Raw genomic sequence first — 27723 nt, forward strand, 5'->3', positions numbered from 1 at the left:
AGTGTCTTAGGGGAAGAGATTGACTCTGAGAGGTGAGGGACTTGCCCAATATCACATGGCTTGTCCCCGGCAGAGGAGGACCTAACCTCAGGCCGGTCCGAGCCAGGGACCATGCCCTCTCTCCCTTCTGATGGCTCTCCCCGCCCCCGGCCAGAGTGGGGGCTGCCAGAGCGGATGGTGGCTGCTGTCAATCACAGCTCCCAACTCCCGGCCACAGCTGATTGGCTCTGGTGGGCACAACCCAAGTTGGTCCGATTAGAGCCCTTCTGGGGAGAAGGTTAGTACTTTGTTTTCTTTTTTAATATTTTCTTTATTTTCAGAGAGAAAGGGGAAGGGAGGGAGAAAGAGAGGGAGAGAAACATCGATATGAGAGAGAAACATCAGTTGGCTGCCTCTCACATGTCCCCAACTAAGGGACCTGGCCTGCAACCCAGACGTGTGCCCTGACAGGGAATCAAACCTTCTGGTTCACAGGCTGTGGCAGTCAATCCACTGAGCCACACCAGCCAGGATGCGGGTCAGTAATTTCTGATGGTAAAAACATGTCTCATTCCAAGAGAGACATGGTGGATGTACTGAGACAGGGAGGCCATGAAGGGTCTGATTTGCCCTGAGGCCCCCTAGCGTTTAGCCGGTCACCTCTTCCTTGGATTCTGGAAGACTCTCCAATGACCTCATCATCATGTACGACCCTCTGAGTTGGGTTTCTGTCCCTTACAATCAAGAGATTCCGACTCACTCTGATCTCTTTCTTCCTGATCCCACAGAACCCTGTTCCTCTTACTCAGTTCCCTCTTCTGGGAAGCTCTAAAAATATGGCTGTATTGCTCTACTAAGTTAATTTATGTATCGTTTAGGGACCTTTCTGCCACAGACTGCGTGGGACTGTGACAGTAGGACTTGTAGTTGATTAAGCACGGAGGCTTCCGTCATCGCAAACGAAATAGAACTTTGTTGCCGGGTCAGTCGATGTGCGAGCCATTTGGGATGTTCACGACTATTCTGGCTCCTCTCCTGGCCACATGGTAGGACTGCATTTCCCGCCTCCCTTCAGGTTAGGTGTGACCATGTGACATGTGTTGTCCAATGAAATGTGAGCATGAGTCACATGTCACTTCGCTTCTGAGCACATCTGTACGAGTGTTGGGAACTGCTCTGCCTGGTTTCAGGAGTTGTAACCACCCCCCATGGATAAGTCTGAGTGAGCGACCTCTGGAACGTGAGCAACAAGGAGACAAAGCTTGTCTCTGGTAGCAAACGCTGCCTCTGCTTCCTCCCCCTGCCCCCAAAGCATAGTCAGTCCATGACAGGCAAGACTCCTCAGAGAGAGGGGGAACTTAAGCCAGACATGATCACTTGGGAGGCCATCATGGAAGAACTTGGGGGGGCTGCAGCAAAGAGAGAGTGATGGACCCTCACCCCCCGGCTATTCTGACATAGCCTGAGTTCCCATGTCGTCTGGGAGAAGCGCTTCCTGGCTCTAATCCACTTAAGCCTGAAAACCTGTGATGGGGAAGGCGGTACAGACCCTTGCCCGCTAGAGCGGGATCCGGGATGATCGGGCATAAGAAAGAATTCCTAAAGTCCTGTGAAGCCTGCTTTGCTACGAGTGCTTTCATTCACATGTTAAGGGTCCGAGCAGGAAATGAGTATGTCTCCCAAAGTTTCTACAACCCTTTTTCCTGACAGACACTGACTCAGACTAAGCCCGCAGATTTCTTTGAAATGTTATCTACTGTTTGATCCTTACCACCTGATTCCTGTGTATTACAACCCAATAAAAGCCGTTGAAGAAAGGGCTCCTGGCCTTTTTCCTCTGAGAAACTGGCCACCTTTCCTCCCCAAGCAGATCATGTTTTGGTAGTGTTACTTCCATCCATGGCGGACGGGGGGACTTGAGGGCAAAGTCGCCCCCACATACGAGCTGGCCCCCGACTCACAAAGTGCGGACCCCCTGCCGCAATGGTCATGGGAGCCCATGTTGGGGAGGAGCCCCCGCAGCCTGGGGTCCTGCGTGACCTGGATAAAAGGAAGCCCCACCTCTCCTCACATTGAACAGATAGTGTGAACAAAGGCATTCGCCTGTGTTGAGCCAACAAGACTGTGGGGTTGTTGCTACAGTCCTCTCTAGCTCGTCCTGCCCCCAGGGAGTCCATGGGACTTCACGATGTCTTCGGGAAAGACATATGTGCCTCCTATCCCCGGCTTTTCCACAGTAAGCAACTATCTGTGTGTCTGGGGCAAGTTTGTTCTAAATTTTGAACTCTAAGGGCAGGAATGCAGACATCTTTCACGTCCCCAAGCCCCCACGAGGGAGGCTATGCACATAGTGGGTTCTTCAAAATTACTGGCTGCAGAGACTGAAGTGAGGACGAGAAGCCCAGGTGAGAGAAGAAAGGGTGGGATGAAGGCCGTGCACACTCAGACCCCCAGGAACCCCACCCTGGACTCCCATCCCGAGAGGCTGGCCCACGCCCCCGAAATTCCCTCCACTCAGCCTGCCCAAACCCTCGCCATCCCTCAGGCCCCAGCTTCTGGCAAAACCGCCCTGGCCCCCTGGTCCTGAGCACCAGCTTCTGCTCAGGCCACAGTCTGTCCTGTGAGCCCCGAGCTGGGGAAACCCCGCCTTCGCTGGTCGGGACTGGCTTCCCCCTTGGGGTGGGAACTGATGGCTGCTGCCTCGTGGCTCAAGGTCACTGGCACTCATTTCCTTCCTGAGGAGGGCACGAGACCCAAGGGTCCCTCATCCAGGCAGAAGCCACACCATTAGTGAGATCACACAGCTGCCTCATGACCTCCGTGCCCTTCGGTGACCTCTCTCACAGCAACAGAGGGGATTTTTTTCCATGTCCCTTTCCTGCTTGTGACCCTTCCGGGGCCCCACTGCCTGCAGGGCCAGGTCGTCACCCTTGGCCTGGCACTAGAGGCCCTTCCAGCCCCCGGCCCCTGCGGCTCCCCGGCCAGCTCGCCGGCGCACACGCCAGGTGCCGGCAGGGCCCACCCTCGTGATGCTCCCCCAACAATCCGCACGACCTCATCATGGCGACCTCTGCCCATGCGGTTCTTTCCAGCTGGAGTGTTCTTACTCTCCCAATCCAGCTGGCAAATTCCTCTTCAACCTTTCAAACCTAACTTAAGAACAGGAGTAGGGGCTGGTAATTTTTATTTTCTGTAAAGGGCCAGATAGAAATAGTAGCGGCTCTATGGACCATATGGTCTCTGTCTTGATGACTCAACTCTGCTGCTGGAGACGTATCACCGTGTGTAAACAAACGGCATGGCTGTGTTCCAGTCACACTTTGTTTACCGGGCAGGTGGCAGGCGGGAGGGTTTGCCTACGCTGCTCTGAGTTGTCTCAGAAGGCTGCCCACAGGGCGGAGTGCAACAACGCCTCCCCACAGGGCTCTGCGCCCTACACATTTTGTCAGGACACAGACCCCATCTGCATCACGCTGTGGTTGTGACAATCAATCACACAGCACGATAGCCACGCCATCGCCATCATCTCCCACCCAGTTTCTCCATTAGCCTCCTCGCTGGCCTCCCAGCCTCCACCTGGGCCCTACAGTCTGCTCTGTATCGGATCTGTTAACATATAAGTCCCACCAGGCCCCTTCTCTGCTCCGACGCCTCCGCGGGCCGCCTTGTCCATCCAAAGGAAACTTTACAGGTCCCCTGTGCCGCACAGGCCCCGATAGCCCTTTGGCTTCGTTGCCTGCTCTGCTTCCGCCCTCTCTCTCTCGTCTCCGGGAACACTAGCCTCCTTGCTTTTCCTGCAACACCCAAGACGGGGCTGCCTCAGGGCCTTTGCTCTTGGCGTTGCCTCCACGTGGGACACTCTCCCCTGGGTCATCACATGGCACGCTCTCTCATCAACCTCAGGTCTTTATTCCAGTTTTTTAAATTGTATTTTTTCCCATTACCATTTATCCCCCTTGTACCTCCCCATCCCCCACCAAAATGACCACTTGGGTCTTCATTTAAACGTCTCCCTTCTCAGCGAGACCTTCCTTGGCCATCCTGATGAAAACCTCAACTCTGCCCGGCCTTCCTCCCTGCCCTCACTGTACAGCATGTATCCAGCACACTATATTCCCCCCAACCTTTTAATTATAAAAATGTCCAAACACAGATACGGAAGGACTAGTGCAACGGCACTCATACACACGACCCCGGATTCCACACTCCAGGTCTTTTGCAAGAGAGACACAGACGTCCCGACATTTCACCTGCAGACTTCAGCAAACCCCTGCGTGTTGGACCCCTCTCTTTTATCATCTGTCCTTTCTCGCCAGACTGTGAGCACCGTGAGCACAGAGACTTTTATCTATTTTGGTCATTGCGGCTCATCAACGTCAAGAACATTGCCGAACTTCCATGGTTTAGGGGAAGGAACGACAAGACAGATCCTGATTCTGGGTCTGCTTCTAATTGACATATGATTCTGGGGGTCCTTTCCCCTTACAGAACCTTGGTTTCCTCGTCTACAAAGTGGGGGTGACATGACTAGTCTCAGGGTGGTCGTGAGGGTCAAACAGGGTAAGAGTGTGAAATTGCACTGTCAGCATGTCGGTTTTATTTCCGTCTCACTCCTTGGCGGCGTGTAACCAAACGCAGGGCCGGCTGCCTGCCCCGATGAAAGCCAAACTCCAGAGACAGGTGCTGGTGTAAGGAAAGTGGTTCATTTTCAGGTGCTGGCCACCTGAAAGATGAGGGACTCAGGTCACAAAGCCCATCTCCCTGGGGAGATGGGGGACTCTTATCTCAAAGCCCATTTCAGCACCTCCTCGTAGGCAGAGATTTTTATAAGGAGGGAGAGGGGAAGCAGAACAAAGAAATCAAGAGAGAGGATTGAAAAGTTCTGTAGGTGCGGGTGAGCACAGTCCATTCTGATAAGGCAAACGATGGTCCTGTGTGCGTCATCCGGTTTTAATTATCCTGGCTTTATGTCATTCTGCCTCCGTGGTTTGAAGGTCACTAAGTCTTCCAGAGCTGGGATGCCTGAAGGTCAGACAGAGTCTGTATCTTTTCAAGTGAGTTCCTAGGATTCTCATACAAACTAGGTCCTGTTTATCTACAAGCTACATATTAGGCAGCATTTATAGAAACAATGTCAAGAGAATGGCGGGGTGGGTTACAACCCCCCACTGTTACAGCACGGGACTCGGTTTAGTCTGACCCTCTGGACCCTGGGCTCCTAGAAGGCAGACACCTTGCTCCAGGACATTTGTAGCTGCAGGAACTCTAATAGCCCTTCAAGAGAAGCTCTTTGACTTTGAACTCCTACAATGGAAAATCCAGTAGAAGCCCTACAGAGTGTATTCCCTTGTGCTTACTTGCCCCTCCCTTTCCATTGCTTATTTATTACATGCTACCTAATAACCACTACTTCATTTCTTGCTTTATTTACTCATTTAACAGTTTTCACCAGATCTACCTAGGGGAGAGACACTCGACTCAATTAGGTCCTGAGATTTTCTTTGATTAATTGCTTTCATGCATCTTTGCATATGCCTAAAGAGTGATGTGGTCTCCCTCCACCTGCTTTGCAGTTCAGATTCAGTTGTGTGTCTGTCTTGATAAAGACATTGCAGATTCATCTTGAACATAAAGGTGGATGTTTGCTGAGGGATGGGACTCATTTTGTCAAACCTACACATGTTCTCAAATCTGATCATTTGGTATGCCCTGCCTTCTGTGAGCTCCCCGATAACCACTGCCCTGATTTCACTTGTTATTTATGGGTAGGGCAAGATATTTTCACTGAGAATTATGAGTCTTTATCCCATTCTCCCCACGCCAAGCTGAAACTCTCAAGCAAAATTTTACTTAGTTTAAGGGAACAGTCTCCACATCCATGTGGACGAAGAAAAGGGGTTCTAGGGAAGGTAACCTCACAGGGTAATAGGATCAGAAATTCCTAACTGGGCAGGTAGTCTTCACCCAGGCCCGTAACTTCTTTAGTGGAAGGTTTTTAAGCCAGCCTTGTTCATTGTTCTTGTGCATCTAGGTTAACACACCTCTGAAATACCAGAAGTACTAACCCTCATAGGGGGTATTAATCCTCAAGAGCGCCCCATAATCTTGTTAACTATCCTGTAATCCAAATCCCCACGTTTCCTTAATCTTCCTTCATTTCAAATGCATACAAAAACCTGCAAAAGGGTTATTCTCTGGAGCATTTGAGATCTTGCTCCCTGGGATATGTCTTCAGTTTGGCTCAAATAAACTCATGAAGTTTATCTACAGGTTTGAGTGTTTCTTACATCAACATTAGCAAAAATGCCAACATGAGTAATTCGACCTGACAATGATGGATGTGAAGTCTAGTTACTTTGTAACCGGTAAAACTCTGTAATAATATTAGTGACTATGGTTAGTATATCACCTGTCTAGATTCTTAACTAAACCTTGCTGCAGCTGCATTAGCTGCCCTCAGTCTGGGCACTAACATCTTCCAGTAGACTGAGGACCAAACTCCCTTCTTTCTGCAGGAATGACAACAGCAGCTCCATTTCCTACGTGGACAAAGTTTTGGGAATTCATCTAGACCTAGGCTCGGGGGATCCTTAGGGGATTAAAAGTCATCCAACCAAGCTTGGTGGGCAGGAGAAGGGTCCTGATCTGCTCAGTCAGAAGCAGGTCTGTGACTAAAACCCAGTGCCGTCGTTTCTTTCCAGCATACCTCATTCTCAACATTACTCATCATAACAACTGCCGTTTATTGAAATCCAGCGTTTGGACCTGGGGACTAATTTACCTCTCGGCATCACAACCCTGTAAGGTACTACTGTGCTCACTTCTCAGACAAGCACCCAGAGATCAGGTCTTTTGCCCAGGTTCCTACTAAAAGTGCTAAGGTACTTCCTACTATTGGCTTGGAGTAGGAATGCCTGATAATTAGTTTTTTTTTAACCTAACTATACTTAAAATTTTTGATTGTTTAGCTGAAATTCAAATTTAACTGGGCATCCCTATTTTTATTTGCTAAATCTAACAACCCCATGACTTGGGGGAATTCCCAGCATATCAAAGCAGGTTCCTCCCTGTTATGCCCTATGTCTCCGCTGGTTTTAGTTTTCTTTTTATTAACGTCTACTAACAGTAGATTCGGACTTCAAGCCTCCGACCTTTCCAGGAAGCGGAGGGCGGGGCAGGGCGTGATTCGTGCCCCTCACCAACATGTCTGCCAACGGGCGCTCGCGAGACTCTTCCGCCCAGCACAAACAGGGCCGCGCTCCGCCGGCGAGGATTGGCTGCAACACACAGCCCGGCCTCCCTCGGAGATGGGAGCCCCTTCCATTGGGCAGTTATAAAAGATGGTGGCTCCCAGTGCTTGCAGCCTCGCGCACAGGACACGCAGTGCGGGGGGCGGGGCGGGGGCGGGGCCGCAGCGGCTAGGGAGGCGCGGCCTTCGGCGATTGGTGGAGGGCAGGGGTTGAATGACCGGGGCCTGTTTGCAGAACTAGAAGGAAGTAGGTAGAAGTGCTGAGTAAGGCGAGGTGAGTGACGGGGCAGGGGAGGCGGGGCCTGGGGGGCGAGTCCCAGACCTCCTCAGCGCCCCAGACTTCGTGACGTGTCCTTCGCACCTTCCCCGTGGTCGCCGATTCTGAGGCATGCCTTCCACTGCCCCATGTGTGACCCCAGGTTCCTCCCTTCGGCCCACCAGCGTCCCCAACTCCCACCCGTGACCGCCCTCGTCCCCCAGGGACCCCAGCCTCAACCCAGTGGTACCCCAGTCTGCCCTGTGCCTTTCCTCTGTCCATCCCCAACTGCCCGAGCCAGCCCCTCCTCCCTTCCCCACTTCTCGGTGCCTTTCCGTAGCCCCAGCTCTCTGGCCCCTCTCATTACCCCCAGCTTTTTTTCCGGTGCCTTTCAGAGCGCTCCGGAGTTTCCCGCCTGTGTGTATTCCCATTTGACACTTCCCTTCATTTGTCCCCCTCCTCCCCCCGTTCTCCATTTTACTTTCCCCATTTCGAATTCTCTGCCTCTCCCTGCGGATTGTCTGTCCTGCACCTCCGGATTTCATCTGCCGGCCCACCCTACCCGGTACCCCTTCCTCCTCACCCCACAGTCTCCCAGCCCCCAGCACCCCCCCCCCATCTGTTCACCTCCTGCTTCTACAGATGACCTGGAAACTGGTGACCGGGTGCATGTGACCCTTCCATGTGCTCACGTGACCGGGACATGCAGGCCCCTGGCGGTGGGAAAGGGAGGGCAGGGGGCTCAGGGATCATTGGGCTTTTTTGAAAATGTATTATCAAACAAATACCTTCACTTCCCCTAAGCTTCTGGATTTTTCCCTCACCTGCTCTTACCCACCCAACAGGATGTTAGGCAGGTTTGGTTTGGCAACACATGTGCCCCACCCTTGGGCTGAACGCAGTGCTTTTGTCCCTGCCTGAGTCTCAGAATGTTACTGGAGTTTCGTGGCCATTTTTCATCGAAGTCTCAGTTTCTTCATCTGTGACGGTGGGGATTGTCTCTCCTGCCATCCTAAGGTTGCTGGGAGGTTCAAACTTCGAGATAATATAGAAGGCAAAGCTCTGTAAAGAGTTGTGGCCATAGACGGAAAGGAAAAGGGGTAGAATGAAAAAAAAATGAGGAAGGACGAGTGGAAGGCACTTTCTACTTAGTCTTTCACTCAGTGTTTGGCAGTATTGATTGATCATTCGCTCTGTCAGGCTCTCTTCTATCTAGTCCTTACCGTTCATTCATCCATCCATTCACTCCTCAGTCCTCATTTATTTAACAGGTAGTACTGGACTGTTCACTCTGCTCTAGGTTACCTGTCATGTAGCCAGTGTTATTCCCATTTAACGTAAGGGGGAGAGGGGGCAGGCGTGTGGCCCATGGTTGCACCAGGTGGGGTGGGCTGGAGCCAGAGCCTGAGTACAGTCCTTTCCGACACCAGGCCCTGCTGTGACTGCCCTGCTGTGTAAGGGTCATTGCTGTCACCCAGGGCCCCTTTTCTCCTTCCATGGGTTACCGTCTTGTGAGAGATGTCTGTATCCCCAAAAGGGAATTTCCTTCTCACTCAGCAGAATGACATCAGTAGAGAAAGGAGGAGTTTAAATGTGTGTGTGCGCATGCTCGTGTGCCCGTTGCTGCGCTGAGGAACATGCCTTGTGTTACAAGCTTCGCTTGGTCAAGGGTGGCTCCCTGGAGAACATTTTAATAGGCTCATGCCTTAAATGCCTCTTCTCTTTTGTTGTCTGTCCTCAGTTTTTTTGTGTTCTCATCCAGTCTCAACTCCAAGTACCATCTCTACCCTGACAGCTCCCAAATTTTTATCTCCAGTTCAGCCCAGACCTTCCCCCTGAAAGACAGACTCACAGAGCTAGTTGCCCACTTACTTAACACCTGAAACTTAGACATTTCAATATTTACCCTGTTATCCCTTCTTCACCCTCATCCCAAACCTGTTTTCCCTCACCCCTCACTTTTCCCGTCTTAAGAAAGGGCAGTATTTTTTTCGGGTGTTCAGGTCAAAGCTTGTATCTGATGCTTATATACTCTGCATCAAGCCAGAGTGACCTGTTAAATTAATGTCACTCCCTTTGCTCCAGGCCCTGCAGCGAGTGGCTTCCCCTGTCGCTGTGCTTGCCTTGGCCCCTGTTGTCTCTGTGACCTCACAGGCTTCCTTGCTGTTGCTGGACCTCATCAGGCTTGCTTCAGCCCCAGGGCCTTTGCACTTGCTCTCCTGCCCTCCAGAGCTTTGCAGGAAGCTCTTCATCTAGGTATGTGTAGATGAAAAAGCCCTAGACTTTTGCCTTCCTTTCCTTTAAGTCTTTATGCAAGGTCAAGTTCTTGGTAAGTAAGAGCTTCCCTGTTCACCCTATTTAAAAATCAAGTCAGTCTGGACACTTCCTGTCTCCCTTCTCTACTTTTCTCCTCAGCAGCTAATCAGCATCTGAACCTATGGATATTTTTTTGTCTGTTTATCTTCTTTATTATGTATAACCTTCTCTAAAATGTAAGTTTTAGGTGGGTAGGGATTTCATCTGTTTTGTTCATTAGTGTCTTCTCTGGAGGCAGAACAATGCCTGTCATATAATAGGTCTTCAATAAATATTTGCAGAGTGAGTCACAAAATGGGCCACCCGTACCATGCCACCAGCCACCAGCCCTGAATTCCTTGAAATTATGTCTGTTTCCTGCCCTCGGGAGCTCTGGCAACACGTTGGTCAAGGGCACTTTGCTTCCAGCCATGGTCCAGCTGAGCAGAATGAATGAGGCTCCTTTTCTGCTTTTGAAAGAGCATTTTGCTCTGTCTCATGGGTGGCGGTGCAGTCGTGAGATGAGGGCCTCAGCTTGTGGAGGAAAGAGCCTGAAAATCACACCTCGCACCGCCCTCTTCTGTCCAGGCTTTCTCCTGACGGCTGTCTGCAGGGTGCAGCTAGGGTCCTGGGTTCTGACTAATGGGGCTCGGATCTGTCTGGTTACATAATCTCTGCCTGTGTCCTGGCTGTAACGTGCTTTCTTTTATGAGTGTTTTCAGGGTTAAATATGATAACCACCTAAAAATCTTGGTGAGGTGCTTGGTGCTCAGCGGGTGCTGGGTGAATGTAGCCGTGTTCTCAGGATGTAAGGTGACAGGAGCGAGCTCCTTCCCACTTGTAACTTGATTAGGAAAGAGTTAAGGATGAGCTGGGGAAAGAGTTAAGGACGAGCTGGGGTCAAAGTGAACATTTGGAGGGACATTTGTTTTGGAGGCAGCCTTGGAGGTCCAGAGGCTTAGGTGCTGGGTGGCAGTGCCATCTGACTTGCCCCCTACTTTCACCCAGTCTCTCCTCGTGCACTAATGGAACGCCTACTGTGTGCAGGCCCTCTGCCTAGTGCTCTCCAGGAGTCTGAGGAAGAAGGCATGTGTCTAGCGGTCAGGCGACACCTCCCATGTTCTCTCCCTGGGCCTTGGTTTCTTGTGTTCCCCACAGTTGCACCTTCCCTCTTTGACGTGCATCTGTGAGCCCCAAGGCAGCTAACAGACGTGAAAACCCTGCCAGCCCTGAACCATTCTGGGGCGGTGTGTTCACATGCTCTGTGCTGAGACGTACAGGAAGGAAGCCTGCTGTGGTCAGCTGAGCTTGGCACCCTGACCAGACCCCATGTTTTCAGCCCGTCCGCCAGGGCACTGGACCAGGGAAGACACTGGCTGCATGGCAGGGCGTTGCTGTCCTGAGCCCGTTGTTCCAATCACGGGACATCCCGTCATAAGCAGCCAGGGCTCTCGAAGCCAGGTCTCCAGCTCCAGCAGCCCTGTGTGTGCTCCCGGAGTCCCACGTGGCCAGGCCTGTGAGGTCAGCCTCCCGGCCTGGCTGCCCGTGGTCCTGTCACGCAGCGCCCGGGCAGCCGCCCTGCCTGCTGCCCTGCCCCTCTGGCCAGGCTTCTTCAAGTAGGAAGCAGAAGGCTTCGAGAGTTTCCCCTTGCAGTAAACTCAGCTGGCGGCAGAGAAAGCTGAACTTCCCAGACCAGAGCCGGGGGCCACTCCGGGTGCCTGGTGGGAGCCTGATAAAGGTTTCCCTGGTGCAGGGTCCAGCACCCCCAAGCCTTTCTGCTCAGAGAGGGTGGGGATAGGGTGAGTGGTCTGTTACCACCTCCAAGAGATTGGAGAGGAGGGGGCGGGGGTGCAGGTGGCTCATTGACTGGTTCTCACTCATTCACTCACCAAAACATTTGTTAAATAGCCGCTACTAGCTAGGTGCTTGGGTAAACAAAAGGGGCAGGCAAGCAGCCCAAACCCAGGACAAGGGCTGCAGTGGGGGTGTGCACTGGGTGGTGGGCATACAGAGGGAGGAGCATGGACAAGGGGGGCTGAGAGCAGGGGAGACACAGGGTGTGATTCTTAGAGGAGGTGGCAGAGTCTTGAAAGACAAGAAGGGGCAACGCATTGGTCTAACAGTCCTTTATTGAGAGCATCCTCCGTGACAGGGGAGACAGATGGGGCGGGGAGAGAGAGAGTGGGCGGGAAGGGACACTGAGGCCTGAGCGTGGCATGCTCCCGGAGGTTGTGGTGCTGCAGTGAGGCTGGAGTAGCGGTGCAGGCGGTGGGCTGCGGGGTGGGATGCTCACATCCTTCCTCTGGAAGGTGATGGGGAGCCACTGGACCGGCAGTCTGATTTGCATGGGGGGCGTGTAAGGTGGATGGGGTGGACCTGGCCCTCATGGTGCACGTGTACAGAACTGGCGATGGTGTGAGCTGGAAGGGAGAGTGTTGGATCTAGCAGGAGGGGTGGATCTAGTGTCCTGAGTGTTCCCGAGGGCACAGCTGGGCCTTGAAGGAGGAGCGGAGCCTCTGGCAGGAATGGGGGGGGGGGGCGAGTTCCAGGCAGGACCGGCCAGGAAGTGGGCCCTTTCACTCTGGGAGAGCCGTTTCCACACCTGGTAGCTTTGCACTTCCTCCCTTGCCTGAGACATGTCGGAGCCCTCAGGGAATTCACAGCCCAGGAGGGACTGGATACCAGGGGGCTGCGTTCTCCCTAACCAACCCCCCAAACCAACTTGCGTGCTCCCCCGTCCTCCGCTACACTTACTGCGCTGGTCTCCTTGTCGGTGAATGAGGCAGGCTCTGCGGAAGGCAGGCATCGCAGATGCTGGACGGATGGCTCCATGGTGACCGCGATTCACGTTGACATTCATGTCGACAGCAGCAGTGCCTGTAGCCCCTCCTCTGTGCCACCTGGACCCAGATGGGTCATGTGGGCTCCTGTCCCCATGCCTTTCCACACTTTTTGAGACAAGAATTGGGCTTGGGTCCCCTGTGAGTAGTCATTTTATAATGAGCCCAAACGGCCACTTGGCAGGGCATTCACCCAAGATTGTTCGTTCCAATTGCCCTCTGGTCCCGTTGTTTGTCGTTTTGTTTTTTTGAAGGGGGTGGACATCAACCTGTCCTTGTTTAAAAAAAATATTTTTTAAAGAGGGGACAAAAGGGAGAGAAACATCAATGTGTGGTTGCCTCTTACGTGCTCCCAACCTGGGACCTGGCCCATAACCCATGCATGTGCCCCGACTGGGAATCGAACTGGTGACCCTTCAGTTCACAGGCTGGCACTCAGTCCACTGAGCCACACCAGCCAGGGCTCAACATGTCCTTTTAAAATTGCTTTTTGAGCACCCACAGTTTAAGGCCTGTCTCGGCATCAGCTTCTTCATCTCAAATGAGATGAAGTCCTCCTGCCGCACAGCCCCCCAGGGGCGCCTCCCCCTCCTCAGCCACTCTAGCTCCTCCGTGAAGGACCCAGGCAGGCACGCTGGGCCTCTGACGGGGTCAGGGAGCAACGCCAAGGAGAACCAGCCAAAAATATCCACACTCAAGGGAACACAGAATTGATGGCCTGGAGAAGGCCTGGAGCGGTCAGAACTGTCACCGTCACCACGCAGGCTCTTGGGTTCGCGTCTTACGGTTTGTGGCGTTTGAGCGGCTGCTGGGAGCAGTGTCAGGTGCCCAGTGGCATATGGTCCCTGTCGGGTGACCCTGGTGTCACTTAGGAGCAGGGAACAAGCTCAGGTGAGGAGAGAGAACAGTTGTCAGTAAGTGAAAGCAAATATTGACGCTGCGGGGAGGTGAAAGGACAAGCAGCTGTGAGAGTGACAGGGCCGTGCAGGGAAGGAGTCAGCTGGAAGGGACCTCGCAGGTTCCAACGGCAGCCAGCTGGCTCCCCGGCCCCACGTCCTCCCGTGCAGCTGTGCTGGAAAAAGCCCCCGGGCTCTGAGGTCGGACGTGGGGGGCGGGAGGGAGGGTGGAAACCGAGCATGCGCTGTCTGCTCCCCCCTTGCCGCTTTCCAGGTCGGCCTGTCGGGATTGTTCCAGGATGTGGCCCGGTGGCTTCCATTTCCTTTCTTCCACCTCGTGATAACAATGGCCACTGGTTGTGTGCCCAGAGCGCCCTGGACACTTTCCCTACATTGTGTCATTTCGCCCTCTCCCCCAGCCCGGGAGGCAGGAAGAGAGCCAGCTGCGTCCTGCAATGGCCAGGCCGCTGTCCGAGTGTGGGCCCCCCCCCCCCACCCGTGGCAGCCCGGACCCCAGGGGTGTGCCTTCTGTGGGGGGGGGTCTTCCTTCCCTCCAGCTGGACCCCCGGGGTGGCTCTGCGCCCCTACACCCGAGTGGGCTCCCTGGCGCTGGATGCTGCTGACTTCCCCTTCCGTGGTCCCTCTCCGGGCACAGCCACCCTGCCCTCTGAGAAGCCTCCACGCTGCGTCTCTGGGCCAGGCCTCTGGCCGCCCCCCCCCCCCCAGCTCCCCAGCTGCAGACCCCAGGGGCTCAGCCTGTGCTCCTATTTTCTTTAAACAAATATAATCACTTTCTATACCTTTGGGAAAATAGGGAAAAGGACAAAAATCTACCACCCTGGCTGGTGTGGTTCAGTGGACTAAGTGCTGGCCTGGGAATCAAAGGGTCACAGGTTCAATTCCTGGTCTAGGGCCCATGGCTATTTTGTGGGCCAGGTCCCTGGTAGGGGGCACTTAAGAGGCAGCCGAACGCTGATGTTTCTCTCCCTCTTTTTCTCCTTCCCTTCCCCTTTCTAAATATAAATAAATAAAATCTTTTTAAAAAGTGCCCATAAACTCAACACTCTTACCTACTTTTAGTATTTTGGTATGTTTTTTTATCACTCTCTGTCTCTCTTTTTTTGCACTATACAAAGTTTAATTATGTAAACTTTGTATTAACAAGCGTCCTAGGGGCCCGGCGCGGTGGTAGGGGTGATTGTACTGAGGTGCAGACCCGCCTTTAAGAAGCTCAGATTCCAGAGCCAGCCCACCCTCCTCCACCCGCTGACTGTGATGGGATGTGTTACTTTGCCTCTCTGTTCCTTGATTTTCTCATGTGTCAAACGAGGGGAACAGTGGGAACAGTGATACAGGGTGGGTGCAGACGGAATGGCTAATATGTGTAAGCAGCTGGACCAGAGCCAGAGCGCAGCCAGGGGCCTGTGAGGGTTTGGTGTGAACGGCCACCTGGCATGGATCAGTGTTAGGAACGGCACAGATTTGGCGGGCAGTCACGGGCGAGGAAGGTCATGCCAGGCAGGCAAGTCGACATGGACAGGTGAGGAGGTGGGAAACGGCGTGGCTTTCTGGAATTGCGTGGTTGGGAGCCAACAGGGCGGGGCTCTGTGGGCCACGCTCGCGGCCCAGGAGCGGGTGGGGCGCGTCACGGACTCCGTGCCGCTGAGCCTGTCTCAGAATGCCACGTGCTTTTCCTGCGTTGTCGTAACCCTCACCATCGCAGGTTTTAACAACCACACAGCGTCCCTGGGGTAAACGTTTCACAGTTTACAGCTGTCCCCACCGTCAGAGCGCACACTGATGTGCGTGCCTGCCCTCCGTTTTGGGGGCTCTTCCCCTGGGACCAATTCCTACACCTTCCCTTGGGGTCCTCCTCCCCTTCCCTGGCTGTGGGGTCGGGTGCAGGCACCCCAGCTACCTAGTCCTTACAGTTCTCGATGCAGAAGAAGGAAGGAACTTGACCCAGTCTAAACATTCCAGCAAATATTCTCATTTCATCCTTGCAGTGCACAAGAGGTGAGCACTGTTCTCCCTTGAAAGAAGACGAGCCGAGGCTCCCGGTCTGCTCCCACCACGTGGCACTGCTAATCAGGTGAGGAGGGGACAGCGCAGTGCCTCGAGCATTTTCCAAACTGCAGTCATACTTCCGTAAGCCTCAGTTTCCTTATCTGTCAAAGTGATCCAAGTAAAGAGGGCTAATGTTTATTGAGCACTAACTATCTGCTAGGTTCTGTCAGGCACTGTTATGGTCCCCATGTAACAGATGAGGAAACCAAGGCTCAGAGGGGTTTAGTAACTTGCCCAGGGTCACACAGCTGGCAAGTGGTAAGGCCAGGATTTGAACACAGTTTTGCTCCAGAGCTGTACTGCATGTTCAATGCATCATCCTCGCGTGTCTTTGAGAATTAAAGGAGGCAACGCTGTGATGTGCTTATTAGCTCTAGGCCTACTACCTAGTAAGTGCTCAATAAATGTATCTCATATAATTATTATTGACTTGTAGTCCCTGTTTTGATGATTAAATGTGGCCTCTTGTTCCTTTCATCCTAAAGTTGATCCTCTCCTCAGCCATGGGCCAGGGTATGACCAGTGTCCACTGAGATGTCCACGCTCCCCAGAGCACCCACACTTCCGTGATGGGTCCTCAGCGTATGATACGCCCTTTTGGCGGGTGATGTTCTGGCACAGAGGCAGAGGGTGGCCTCTAGCTAATTGTCAGTTGGCTTTGGTGACACTGACCTAGGAAGGCAGAGTGCTGGGATCCTGGGACGTGACAAGACATCTAGCGCTCGTCCAGCCCGGGGACTCCTTCTGTAGCAGACACTGCGACCCTGCAAATAGGAAACGTAGACTTTCCACCCAAACCTGGGTTCACGTGTCCGAGTCTTCCCGTTCACGGTCCTTTCCGAGGAGCGTGGTTCTGTGTCCCTCAGAGCAACTTGGCGTGGGTGTTAGTGCTTTTAGTCACGTGCTCAAGTTCCTGCCTTGGGGAATGGGAGTTGACCCTGGTCCCCTTGTGGTTTCTAGCAGAGAGGGGACACTGGTTTTGTCTGGGGAACAGTCCCTCCAGGCCCAGAACCAGGAACCACACTGGTGGAGAGCCCTCTGGGTGCCTGGGCAGGAAACCGCTGCCCTTGGTGAGGTGGGCATGGGAGGCCGAGTCCAGCTGACCAGAGACACTGTTTTCTTCCAGATTGAGGTGGAAGACGGTGGGTGCCCCCACTCGCCCCGTGGAAGATGCAGTTCTTGGGCCGCCTGGTCAGTACTCTCAGTAGTGTCACCAGCTTGTTCACAAACCCGTTCCGGGTGAAGGAGGTGGCAGTGGCCGACTACAGCTCCAGTGGTCGGGTTCAGGAGGAAGGGCAGCTGATCCTGTTCCGGAACGCTTCCGGTCGCGCCTGGGAGTGCGTCCTGGTCGACCCCAGAAACTCACAGAGCGGATTCCGGTGAGTGGTGGACAGTTATGACACACGCCTTTCCTTTGACTCCTCCCAGGTCAAGACTAGTGGTCCTCTGGCTTTGGGTCTTCATCCGAGGGGTCAGGAGAAAGGTGGGAGAGGGGACTGCTCTTTAGTGGAGGGAGGGGCTTCCTAGACTGCACTCCTTCTGGCCCACCAGGGCCCTGGGAGCAGGGGCGTGGGGATAGAAGACTGGACCCACCCTGGTGTGGGTCCATGTACCCACATGGAGAGAGAGAAGGAGCAAGGGTGGGGAGCTGAGGAGGGTCAGTTGGGTGAGGCCCCGGGGTCACTTGTAGCCCTGGATCTTTAAAGGCATGACCATCTCATCGGGGCTGGCCCAGTTGTGCTCAGGAGAGCCTGTAGCGGGTAGACAGCTGTCACTTCTTAGGGCACGCTGGATTTGGCATGGACTAGAACACAGGTGGCAAACACAGGGCCCACGGGCTGAGTCCGGCCCTCCACTTTGTTTTACCTGGCCTGGCACCTTGTTTCTACCTGGCGGCAGTGCTGAGCTCCCTGCCCCCTAGTTAAGGAGCAGTTACATTTATAGAGACCTAAATTACATTCGGCCCTTCGAAGGCAACCGCGAGGCTGATGTGGCCCCCAGTGAAAATGAGTTTGACACCCCTGGACTAGAGCTCAGCAGCCAGCTGCAGGGCTGTTGGGAAGAACAGAGAAGAGGGTCCAAGGACCCAAAATGCAGGGTCCAGAGGAGCTTGGGACCCTGCAGGCTGGTGTTGAGTTGGGCTTGGACCAGTTGCCCCTCTTCCATTTACTCATCCCTCTGGTTACCCCATCTTCCATCCAACTAGTCGCCAGGCACTGAGCACCTCCCGTGTCTCTGGAGTCCTGGGCCCGGGGCCAGGCCCAGCTGCTGCTTTGAGGTGACAAAATGTGCTCTGTGCTTTTAAGGAATGTGCAGTCCTTGTGGGGGGGGGGGCACCTGCCAACCAGGCATTGCCATGTGGGGAGTGCTGTGACAGAGGTGGAGCCCACGGAACAGTGGGGACTCAGAGGGCAGCCCCTTCCTGGTGAGCTCTTCTGTGTGTGGAAGGGCGGGTAGGAGGGTGTCTGCAGGCAGCCGGCTCTGGCTGGGCCCCAGGGGCACCAAGGGCTGGAGGGAACCTCTGGGGATCATATTGATTAAGGAGGCTTGGCAGCAAGAGTCTCAGCCTGGGGGTCAAGGTCCAGCCACCCAGAGAAGCACAAGGCGCTGGCCAATCAGGGCCTGGCTCTACCAGGAAACTGAGGCAGAGGCACCCACAGTGGGCAGCTGGGCAAAGCACACAGTTCCGGGACCAATACAGATAGCAGTTTTAACACAGCGGGGCTAGTCTAGACTCTGGCTGCAGCTGGGGCCGGCTGCTCCGGACGCACAGCTGCCCAGGGCAGCGGGTCCGTGCCTCGGAGGGCCACTCATCCCTACTCTGGAGGTGCCCTGTCCTGGGGACTTCACACCCTCCACATGCAAATCACCACCAGATCCTATGAGTTGTAAAGACCCCTGGACAGGATTCCAGATTTGTCTCAGAAACTTGGGCCTCACTGCAGGCAGACTTTCATCTCAGTGGGCCCAGCCCTTCGCCAGCAGTTCATCACTGACTACACCTGCACTGTCGCTGCCCTCGGGTGGGCGGCACCTGCCCTTGACAGCACTGCCACACGTGGTGCATCAGCACTCCCTCCCGCGACCCGCTGAGGGAAGCAAGGAAGGCAGTGTCTCCTTGTATGGATGAGAAAGCCGAGGCTCGGGTGAGACGTGATTCACGCAGGGTTGCACAGGAGGCAGCGGGGAGGCAGAGACTTGGCGTCGTCTGGTTCCTGATGCCGTTCTCTTTCTGTGCAGCCTGTGTGCCCGTGTTTTCAGACAGGATCGGAAGCAATGCTGGGTGGGGCTTCCAGCTAAGCTCCTATCTCCTCTTGGAATTCCTGACATTCCACACTTGGCTCTGGCACTCTCCGCTCTCCTCTCTAACCTGCTCGAGTCAGCACAGGGCATCGGCACCCATGTACGCGGTTGTGCCACCCAGGCACCCAGGAGTGGTCCGGGTCCCTGCCAGGTTCCGGGGGTCCTCTCTTCTCTCTCAGCACGCTTGGTTCGGCTTCAGTGATAGGAAGCCCCACAGGATAGTAGGTAAACAGGATGGGATTTTACCTTCCTCCTAAGTGACCACCACGGCAGAAAGGGCTGGTGTGGCAGCTCTGCTCCCCAGGGTCCCCTGGGGCCCAGGCTCCTGTCTGGTCGCCCCACCATTGTGTGGCCTGCAGTCCCTGGAGTACTCTGTGGCCCCAGGTGGCCACCCTGGATCACAGCCACGTCACAGCCAACAGAAGCGCAGAAGGGCACTATCCTCTTTAGGGACACTTCTTGGAAATTTATGCCCAGGCTTTCCACCAAAATACCTTTGGCCGGGACTTACTTGCACACACACACACACACACACACACACACACACAAGGCCGCAGCTCACTGCAAGGGAGGCCGCGTTCCAGCCACATTCCAGTCCAAAGTCAGGGGCCCGCGCCTCTCCACTGTGCGGCTGGCTCTGCAGGCCATGGTTGTCGTGCAGGTGGACGCCTGCTGCCCCCTGCCTCCCAGCTGTTGCCCTGTCTGTGGTCTTGCTCTCCTCCCACCCTCTGCAGCTGCAGTTAGGAGGCCTTAGAGGGCAAATCTGATTACTCACTCCCCTGGTGAACTCTTCAAGGGCTTCTCTTTCCTTAGCACGTCAGCTGACGCGCATGGCATGAAAGGGCCCCTCCTGGGGCCCCGCCACTCCTGGTCTCATCTCTGGCCGCCCCGTGCTTCTAACCTTTGCCCAGACTCTTACCTCTGCCTAGGACACTTGCCCTTCTTCTCTGGCCTCACTTCTGCCTGCCCTCCCCTGGCCTTCAAGCTAGAGCAGGTGCTACTCCTGTGTGCCCCCCGAGCACCCCCTCCCTGCGCTCAGTGGACTGCCTTCCTGGTGACCACAGACCCCGTGAGGACACGCATTCAGCCTTAACGGTATTTCCTGAGGGCCCCCGTGTGCCAGGGGAGCCTGTTGGATGCAGGGTCCGCCGAGGGGGTGAGCTGCGAAGTGTGAAAGGAGGACTGGGGAGTGGGGTGCTAGGGGGGAGCTGATCCCGAGGAGTTGCCGAAATGGCAGTGCCCGGGCCGGGGGTGTGCCTGGGAGTGAGGGCTTCGGTGGGGTGGGCTCAGGAGCTGTGCCAGAAGCCTGGGGGGTCTCTGCACAGTCTGCAGGAAGAAGGATCAGTATACAGATGTCCACCTTAGGGGCCGACTCTGTCCTTTAAATGTCCCTTCCTCCCATACTTGTCTGGAGGGCTTTGAACTGTCCCTGAGCACTTAGGTCAGGCGGCAGAGGTAGGCCTTCCGGCCCAGCTTGCATGCAGCCTTGCTCCAAGGGGGGTGTTCCTTTGCTGCAGCTGCTGTTAGGTGACATGTGTGGCTTCTGGGGAGGAAGAGAATCAGGACCTTCTGAACGCCCAGGTTCCATTCCCTCAGGCCTGGGGGCCCCGCTGCCCCACGCCTGCTGGGTGGGGAGAGCGCACCCTGGCTGCTGCAGACGCCAAGCTGCGGCAGTGGGGTCTGTGTCTGCTGGCGCATCCCACATGAGAGTTAACTCCCTTTAGCCCCCAGTAGTCCCAGGAGGGGGCGTGTTATTGGCTTACAGAGGAAGAAACAGATCAAAGAAATTAAGTAGCTTCCCAAGGCCACACAGCTGGTCAGTAGCAGAGTGGGACTCAGGCCCAAGCATCCCAGCTCCAGAGCCCACCTCCTCCTCCCCACAGAACCTCCTGGCAGTGTGGGGACCTGGGTGGGGCTCAGCTCACCAGGGCCCACCTTGTGCCCCTGGCCTGACCTGTGGTCAGGGGCCCTGGTTCTTTGCCGTGAGCCCCAGGGCGCTCGCTTCCATCCAGTAGCATCGCTGTGCACACGGTGATAACGTCCGCACTTGTGTTCCTGCTACCAATTCGTCACTGACCACAGACGTTTTGCTGTGGCAATGCTGTTTGACAGAAACTGTCCGCCCTCACGGGTATCTTGGCAGAAATAGGGCTGCACTTCAAGGCACGTGTGACATGAGATCTTTCTTCTCAAAAGGAGGCTGACTCTCCAGGCCCTCTGCACGTCTGCCCTGGGACGCTGGGATGAAATTGCTTTTCGGGAAACCTCAGGTTGGCTGAGTGGCCCATGCCCTGGCCACATACCCTGTGGTTTGCTTTCTCACCCATTTATCCAGCCCATGGCACCTCTTCCCTGAGCAGAGAGGAATAGGGCAGGTCTTTGTCCTCCATGAACCAGGCAGTAGCCAGCAAAGGTGGACGTGCGCCTGGCATTCAGTAGGATAAAGGATCTCGTGGGCTTGAGTAGAAGCTGTAATGTTCCCTGAGTAGAGCTCACCCCTTGACATTCCTTTCTCTGCCTTTGCTTTTCCCTCTGCTAAGGATGCTCTTCCCCCAGCTCCTTTGCCTGACTCATGGTCCCTGCTCCGTGAGCCTGTCCTCGCCCCTCAGCACTATCCCTTCTTTGGTCAGCCACTCTCAACTCAGACTGGCACAGGTTCGTGTGCACGCCTGTCTCCCTCAATAGACCGCAGTGCTCCTGGGAGATAGGACCTGGGTCTGAGTCATTTTTCCTGGTGCCCAGTGTAGTGCCGGCCCCCAGCATGTGCATGGTGAATACTTGGATGCGTGAGTCCGTGACCACTGCAGGTCACAGTGGGCTTGACGGGGGGCGTGGGGAAAGGCCTGTATAGGAGAGCTGGGTTAGAGACAGGCCTTGAAGGGTGTGGACAGTTGTACCAGAAAAAGGCCCTCGAGGTGGGACGCTGCAGGGCAGGAGCAGGGAGGGAGGCGCAGAGGAGGAGTGCTTGGACACCCTTGGGTTCAGCCCTGCGATTGGAGAGTTAGCAACCCCTCTAGCCTCATGCTCCTTGGCCATTGTTTGTTCCAGGACCCTCTGGAGAATTCCAGGGGACACCCCCTTCCCCCAAATGCACACCCACATACTTGCATGCAGTTCCATGGAGTTTGCAGACCTCCGAGGCTTATCCGCCAAGGCCGAGGCTTCCCAGACTGGTGCCAGGTGCCAGGTGCCTATACAAGGGGCTCAGTCTGGGAAGAGAGAGGAAAGGCACAGCCCTGGGCTCCCTGCATGTCTTCATCTTTTCCTCTGCGTCTCCCTCTCACTTCCTTGCTCCGACCCACACGTGGCCCTCCCCCTGTGCCGGTTTTGGTATGCTGTGCTTGCAAGGACTTTGTCCACTTGAAGTTCTCTAATTTGCTGGCATAAAGTAGTTCCTTATATCCTGTTGGGGTTTTTTTCCTTTTAATATCCAAAGGAACTAAAGATCCGGTGCTTTGTGTTTTCTCTATTTCTTGTTCAGATTTCTTAGGGGTTTATTGTTTTGTTTTGTTTTTAAGTCTTCTCAAAGAACCTCCTTTTGGCTTTGTTTAAGCCAAATGCTGCTGTACCCGTACTAATGCCATTTCTGGCCTGTCAGCGGTTTTATGAGTGCTGTGGCCATTACCACACAGATTGCAGCAGGACCAACTGCAGTTACGTCGGTACATGGGCACGTAGCTGACAGTGCAGGAACCTTCGAACCCTTCAGTTCTATGCATGTCTCATCATCCTTTTGTGATGTTACTGTGGTATAAAAAAATGAGAGGGAGGGAGAAAGAGAGAGAAATATCATAGCTAGCCCGCCCCCATGAGCTATGCCAGCCAGGGCGGATTTTAGTTTTAATCAAACATGCACATCAATATTTATATCCGTGTCTGTCTGCCCCCACACGTTACTGTTGTCGTTAAGAAGGACCCCTTGGATCCGCCCCATGTTTACCCTCTCGGTTCTGTCCTTCCTGCGTCGTCTTGCTCGTTGTCGTGCTCCCGTCTTGGTAGTTTCCTTGCTGCCTAAAGAACTCCCTTTGGTAATTCTGTTGGAGCAAGCTACAGACAATGAATCCTGTCGGTTTTGGTCTGGAAAATGACCGTATTATACCTTTATTTTTGAGATATAACTTTATTAAGTAGAATTTTAGGTCGACAGTTATTATATTTACTTTTAAATTTTTCTTTTTTCTTTTTTTACAAACCCTTGTGTCAAGGGCTGACTTTCAATAGATTGCAGTGAAGGAGCCGCTCTGCTATGTACGAAACAGAAGCAGGTCACTTACAAATGGTTCAGTGCCAGGTCCCCATGACCATGCGGTGCATGAAGAGCAAGGGAGAGGCCCTATTTTATCTTTTTAAAGATGTAGTTTGTCTTCTGTCTTTCAGTACATCTGTCAGCGGTCAACACTCAGTATTATTATTGCTCATTTTATTTTCTGCTTTTACTTTATTGTGCCTAGTAGTTGTTGTCTTTGTATTTGTCCTCCCCGGGGTTCGTAGAGCTTCATGAATCTGTATCTCGATTCTCTCATCAGCTTTGGAATATTATCCATCAGGATTTTTATTGCTTCTGTTCTGTCCTCTTTCCCCCCTCCTGGAATTTCAGTTATACCTATTTTAAACCTTTATATAATTTCCCCTATGTGTCTTAATTTTTTTAAATGCATTATTCATTTTTTTCTCGTTTGCCTTCAGTTGGGATATATTATGCCAACTTATTTACTATTCATTTCTGTTGTGTCCAGTCTGCTATGAGACTGATCTATTGAAATCTTAATTTCAGTTATTGTATTTTTTAGTTCTAAAATGCTCAATTGACTTTTTACACATATTTTATTTTTTATTTTCTTGTACTCATCAATCAAATTTTTAAAAGTTCCTGTTCGATAACTCTAGTATCCAGATCACCTGTAGTTTTTGTTTCAGTTGTCTGATTATTCCTCTTGGATTTCTTGGGTCACTTGGTCCTGGTTTTTGGCATGCTGGTAATGATTGGGTGCATACTGAATGTTGTATATTTAAAATTATACAGGGGTGATTTCCGGCCAAGAGGGAGGTGCAGGTGGAAACATTGTGCCTCCTGGCACAACCAAAATTAAGGACAACAAAGATTTTGAAACAAAATCACAACCAGAACACACAGAAAATTGAACTGTACAGAAGTCTGATAACCATTCATCCAGACCACTAAGAGGGGCGGAGTCGGCAGCCGGGGGGAAAGTGGTCACAGCAGGAAAAGGCAGTGCCTGCCAGACCCGGGAGCGCAAGAGGCATGGGGCTAGCAGACCCCAGGCTCGGGGAGGCAATGAGCAGACCCATTCACAAGCAGATAAACTAGGCAAAAACGGGCAGCGAGACAGACTGAGCAACCCACAACCCCAGCAATGGGAAATAAAGCCTAAAAGCACTGATTAAAAACACTTGTGGGGGTTGAGGTGCCAGGAGACTCCCAGCCTCACAGGAGATTTTACTGGAGAGACCCGCAGGGTCCTAGAACATATACAGGCCCACCCACCTGGGAACCAGCACCAGAAGGGCCCAATTTGCTTGTGGGAAGCGGCAAAGGGGACTGAAATCGGAGAGAGCGGAGCAAGCACTTGTGTTCTCTCCCTGACCCCGCCCTCACATACAGCATCACAACCCACAACCCAGTGACTGGGTTGCCCCGCCCTGGTAAACACCTAAGGCTCTACCCTTCATAAGTAACAGGTGCGACCTCACCAAAACATTATGGCTCAAATAGAAGAACAAATCAAAGTCCCAGAGCCAAAACTTTTAAGCTACCAAGAGATAGCCAACCTATCAGATGCACAGTCCAAAACACTGGTGATCAGGATGCTCACAGAACTAGTTGAGTTTGGTAGCAAATTAGATGAAAAAAATCAAGGCTACACTAAGTGAAATGAAGGAAAATGTACAGAGAACCAACAGTGACAGGAAGGAAACCGGGACTCAAATCAAAGGTTTGGACCAGAAGGAAGAAAGAAACATTCAACCAGAACAGATTGGAGAAACAAGAATTCAAAAATATGAGAAGAGGCTTAGGAATCTCTGGAACAACTTTAAACGTTCCAACATCTGAGTCACAGGGGTGCCAGAAGGAGAAGAAGAAGAGCAAGAAATTGAAAACTTATTTGAAAAGATAATGAAGGAGAACTTCCCAATCTGGCAAAGAAAATAGACTTACAGGAAGTCCAGGAAGCTCAGAGAGTCCCAAAGAAGTTGGGCCCAAGGAGGAACACACCAAGGCACATCATAATTACATTACTCAAGATTAAAATGAAGGAGAGCATTCTAGAAGCAGCAAGAGATATGGGGACAGTCACCTACAAAGGAGTTCCCATCAGGCTTTCAGCTGATTTCTCAAAAGAAACCTTACAGGCAAGAAGGGGCTGGAAAGAAGTATTCCAAGTCATGAAATGCAAGGACCTACATCCAAGATTGCTCTATCCAGCAAAGCTTTCATTTAGAATGGAAGGGCAGATAAAGTGCTTTTCAGATAAGATCAAGTTCAAGGAGTTCATCATCACCAAGCCCTTATTATATGAAATGTTAAAGGGACTTATCTAAGAAAAAGAAGATAAAAATATGAACAGTGAAAGGACAGCAAACTCACAGTTATTAACAACCACACCTAAAACAAAAACAAACTAAGTGGACAGCTAGATCAGGAGTGGAGCCACAGAAATGGAGATCACATTGAGGGTTAGCAACAGGGAAGTGGGAGGAAGAGAAGGGGGGAGAAGGTACAGAGAATAAGTAGCATAGAAGGTGGGGAGCAAATAGACAGGGGAAGGGCAGGAGTAGTGTGGGAAATGTAGAAGCTAAAGAATTTATAACACATGGACATGAACTAAAGGTGGGGAATGTGGGTGGGAGGGGGTGTGCAGGGTAGAGGGGACTGAAGGGGAGGAATGGGACAACTGTAATGTCATAATCAATAAAATATATAAATAAATAAATAAATAAATAAATAAAATTATAGAGGGCAGGGGCCATGGAGCTGTGATATGGACCGGACCTCACAGAGCTGCTGGCTGACATGAACTCACTGGATCTGGCAGAAGATCTCACGGCTTTCAATAGGAGACTCATTGAATATATTCATTGTTTGCAACATGCCATTGGACACTGGAGAATATGTGTGCATGGCTCCTGGTCAGGATGGCAGCATAGGAAAGCACAGCTTGCCTCCTCGCACAACCACATCAAAATTACAACTAAAATATAGAACAACCATCACTCAGAACCATCAGAAATCGAGTTGAATGGAAGTCTGACAACTATAGAATTAAAACCACATCCATTCAGACTGGTAGGAGGGGTAGAGACATGGAATGGGCTGGTCCCACACCTTCGTGTGGTGGATAAAAATTTTGGAGGGATATCTTGGGAACGAGTTTCAGCCCTACACCAGGCTTCCCCAGCCCAGGGTTATAGTGCCAGGAAGATAAGTCCGATAACTAATGGTTGCAAGCATAATAAGTCAATGGAAAAAACTTCTGGAGTCCCAAGCAGTTCCCCTTAAAGAACCCACAGGTGGACTTACTGAAACTCACTCCCTCTGAGCACCAGCACTGGGGTAGCGGCTTGAAAGGCACCAGTGGCAAATAGGGAGGAACTGAAGTATCTGACGTCAAGGTAGGAGCTGGGAGTCAGCTTTCTCCCAGATAGAAAGGTGGGCAGAGGCCATTGTCCCTTTTCTGAGCCTTACCCCCCACAGAAACAGCAGGCAGGTACCATTTCTGAGACTCCATCAACCTGTCTAACACTGTTTCCCCCACCCTGGAGATCCCCTGAGACTGCATCCCACCCAACCTACACCCCACCCAAACTGTTAACCATGACTTTTCCTATGAACGGCTGGTCTTGGCTTATGTCTCACAACTTCCTAAATCCTCTCAAACAAGCAACAGCTGGCTTCAGTAAGCCCCCAAACCCCTGTGCCTCTTACTAAATGGTCCTAGGCCCGGCACTAGCAGCAACCTAGATTCACAGCTTGGCTTTGCCTGGGAATCTCCAAGGCCAGCACAAGTAGAAGCCACCTCAGATTGCTTTATAGCTTATACAGAGTGGCCCTGGGCAGAACACAGGTGGGGACTGACCTGGGCCTGCAACACCTGGGAAACCCCAGGGCCTGCACACCCGGTGGGCACCTACAGACCATGTTGGAGCACCACCTCCCTGTCCCTGTGCAGCTCATCCTCCATGGAGGAACGAGGTTGGTTGTCAGTGGTCACAGCCAGTCCTTGCAGCTGACTAGCCTTGGTAAATCCCTCCCATTGACCTGCCAACAGCAATTAAGGCTCAACTACAAGAGGAGGGTGTATTCAGTCCACACAAGGGGCAATTCTCAAGTACCCAGCTTGGATGATAGGGGAGGCTGTGCCACTGGACCCTACAGGACACCTACTACATTAAGCCATGCTACCAAGATAGCGAGTCATAGCATCTCTACGTAATACATAGAAATAAACACAGGGAGGCTGCCAAAATGAGACAAAGAAGCATGGCCTAAAATAAAGAACAGATCAAAACTCCTGAAAAAGAACCAAACGAAATGGAGATAAGCAATCTCTTAAACTCAGAATTCAAAATGCTGGTTATAAAGATGCTCAAGGAACTTAGTGAGGACCTTAACAGCATAAGATCCAGTCAGAAAGGAAGGACACCCTACTTGAATAAAGAATAATTTACAGGGAAATAAAAGTAGAGTGGATGAAATCAAGAATCAAATCAACGGTTTGAAACACAAGGAAGCAAAAACCAACCGATCAGAACAAGAATAAAAAAGAATAAAAAAAACCCTGAGGATAGCATAAACAACCTCTGGGACAACTCAGGTAT

The 27723-nt window shown here is 52.7% G+C and overlaps 1 protein-coding gene across 5 annotated transcripts in view; it reads left to right on the top strand.

The window, feature by feature from the left end:
• The first annotated feature begins 7430 nt into the window (after positions 1-7430).
• The window catches only part of PLA2G6 (phospholipase A2 group VI), a 56160-nt gene continuing 35867 nt past the window's right edge, over positions 7431-27723 (top strand). For 2 of the 5 annotated variants that reach the window (XM_037160279.2, XM_053661770.1), the window contains exons 1-3: positions 13408-13510; positions 15522-15607; positions 16709-16961. In XM_037160279.2, coding sequence (XP_037016174.2) covers positions 16753-16961 — 209 coding nt within the window. In that variant the 5' untranslated portion in view covers positions 13408-13510; positions 15522-15607; positions 16709-16752. Of the gene's footprint in view, positions 7503-13407; positions 13511-13605; positions 13717-14660; positions 15056-15521; positions 15608-16708; positions 16962-27723 lie in introns of those variants that run through there. The other 3 variants (XM_037160276.2, XM_037160277.2, XM_037160278.2) reach the window with 3 other exon arrangements.

This window comes from Artibeus jamaicensis, unplaced genomic scaffold, assembly GCF_021234435.1.
Source record: "Artibeus jamaicensis isolate MK-2021 breed Jamaican fruit bat unplaced genomic scaffold, CSHL_Jam_final contig_233, whole genome shotgun sequence".
In the NCBI taxonomy this organism is placed as follows: Eukaryota; Metazoa; Chordata; class Mammalia; order Chiroptera; family Phyllostomidae; genus Artibeus; species Artibeus jamaicensis.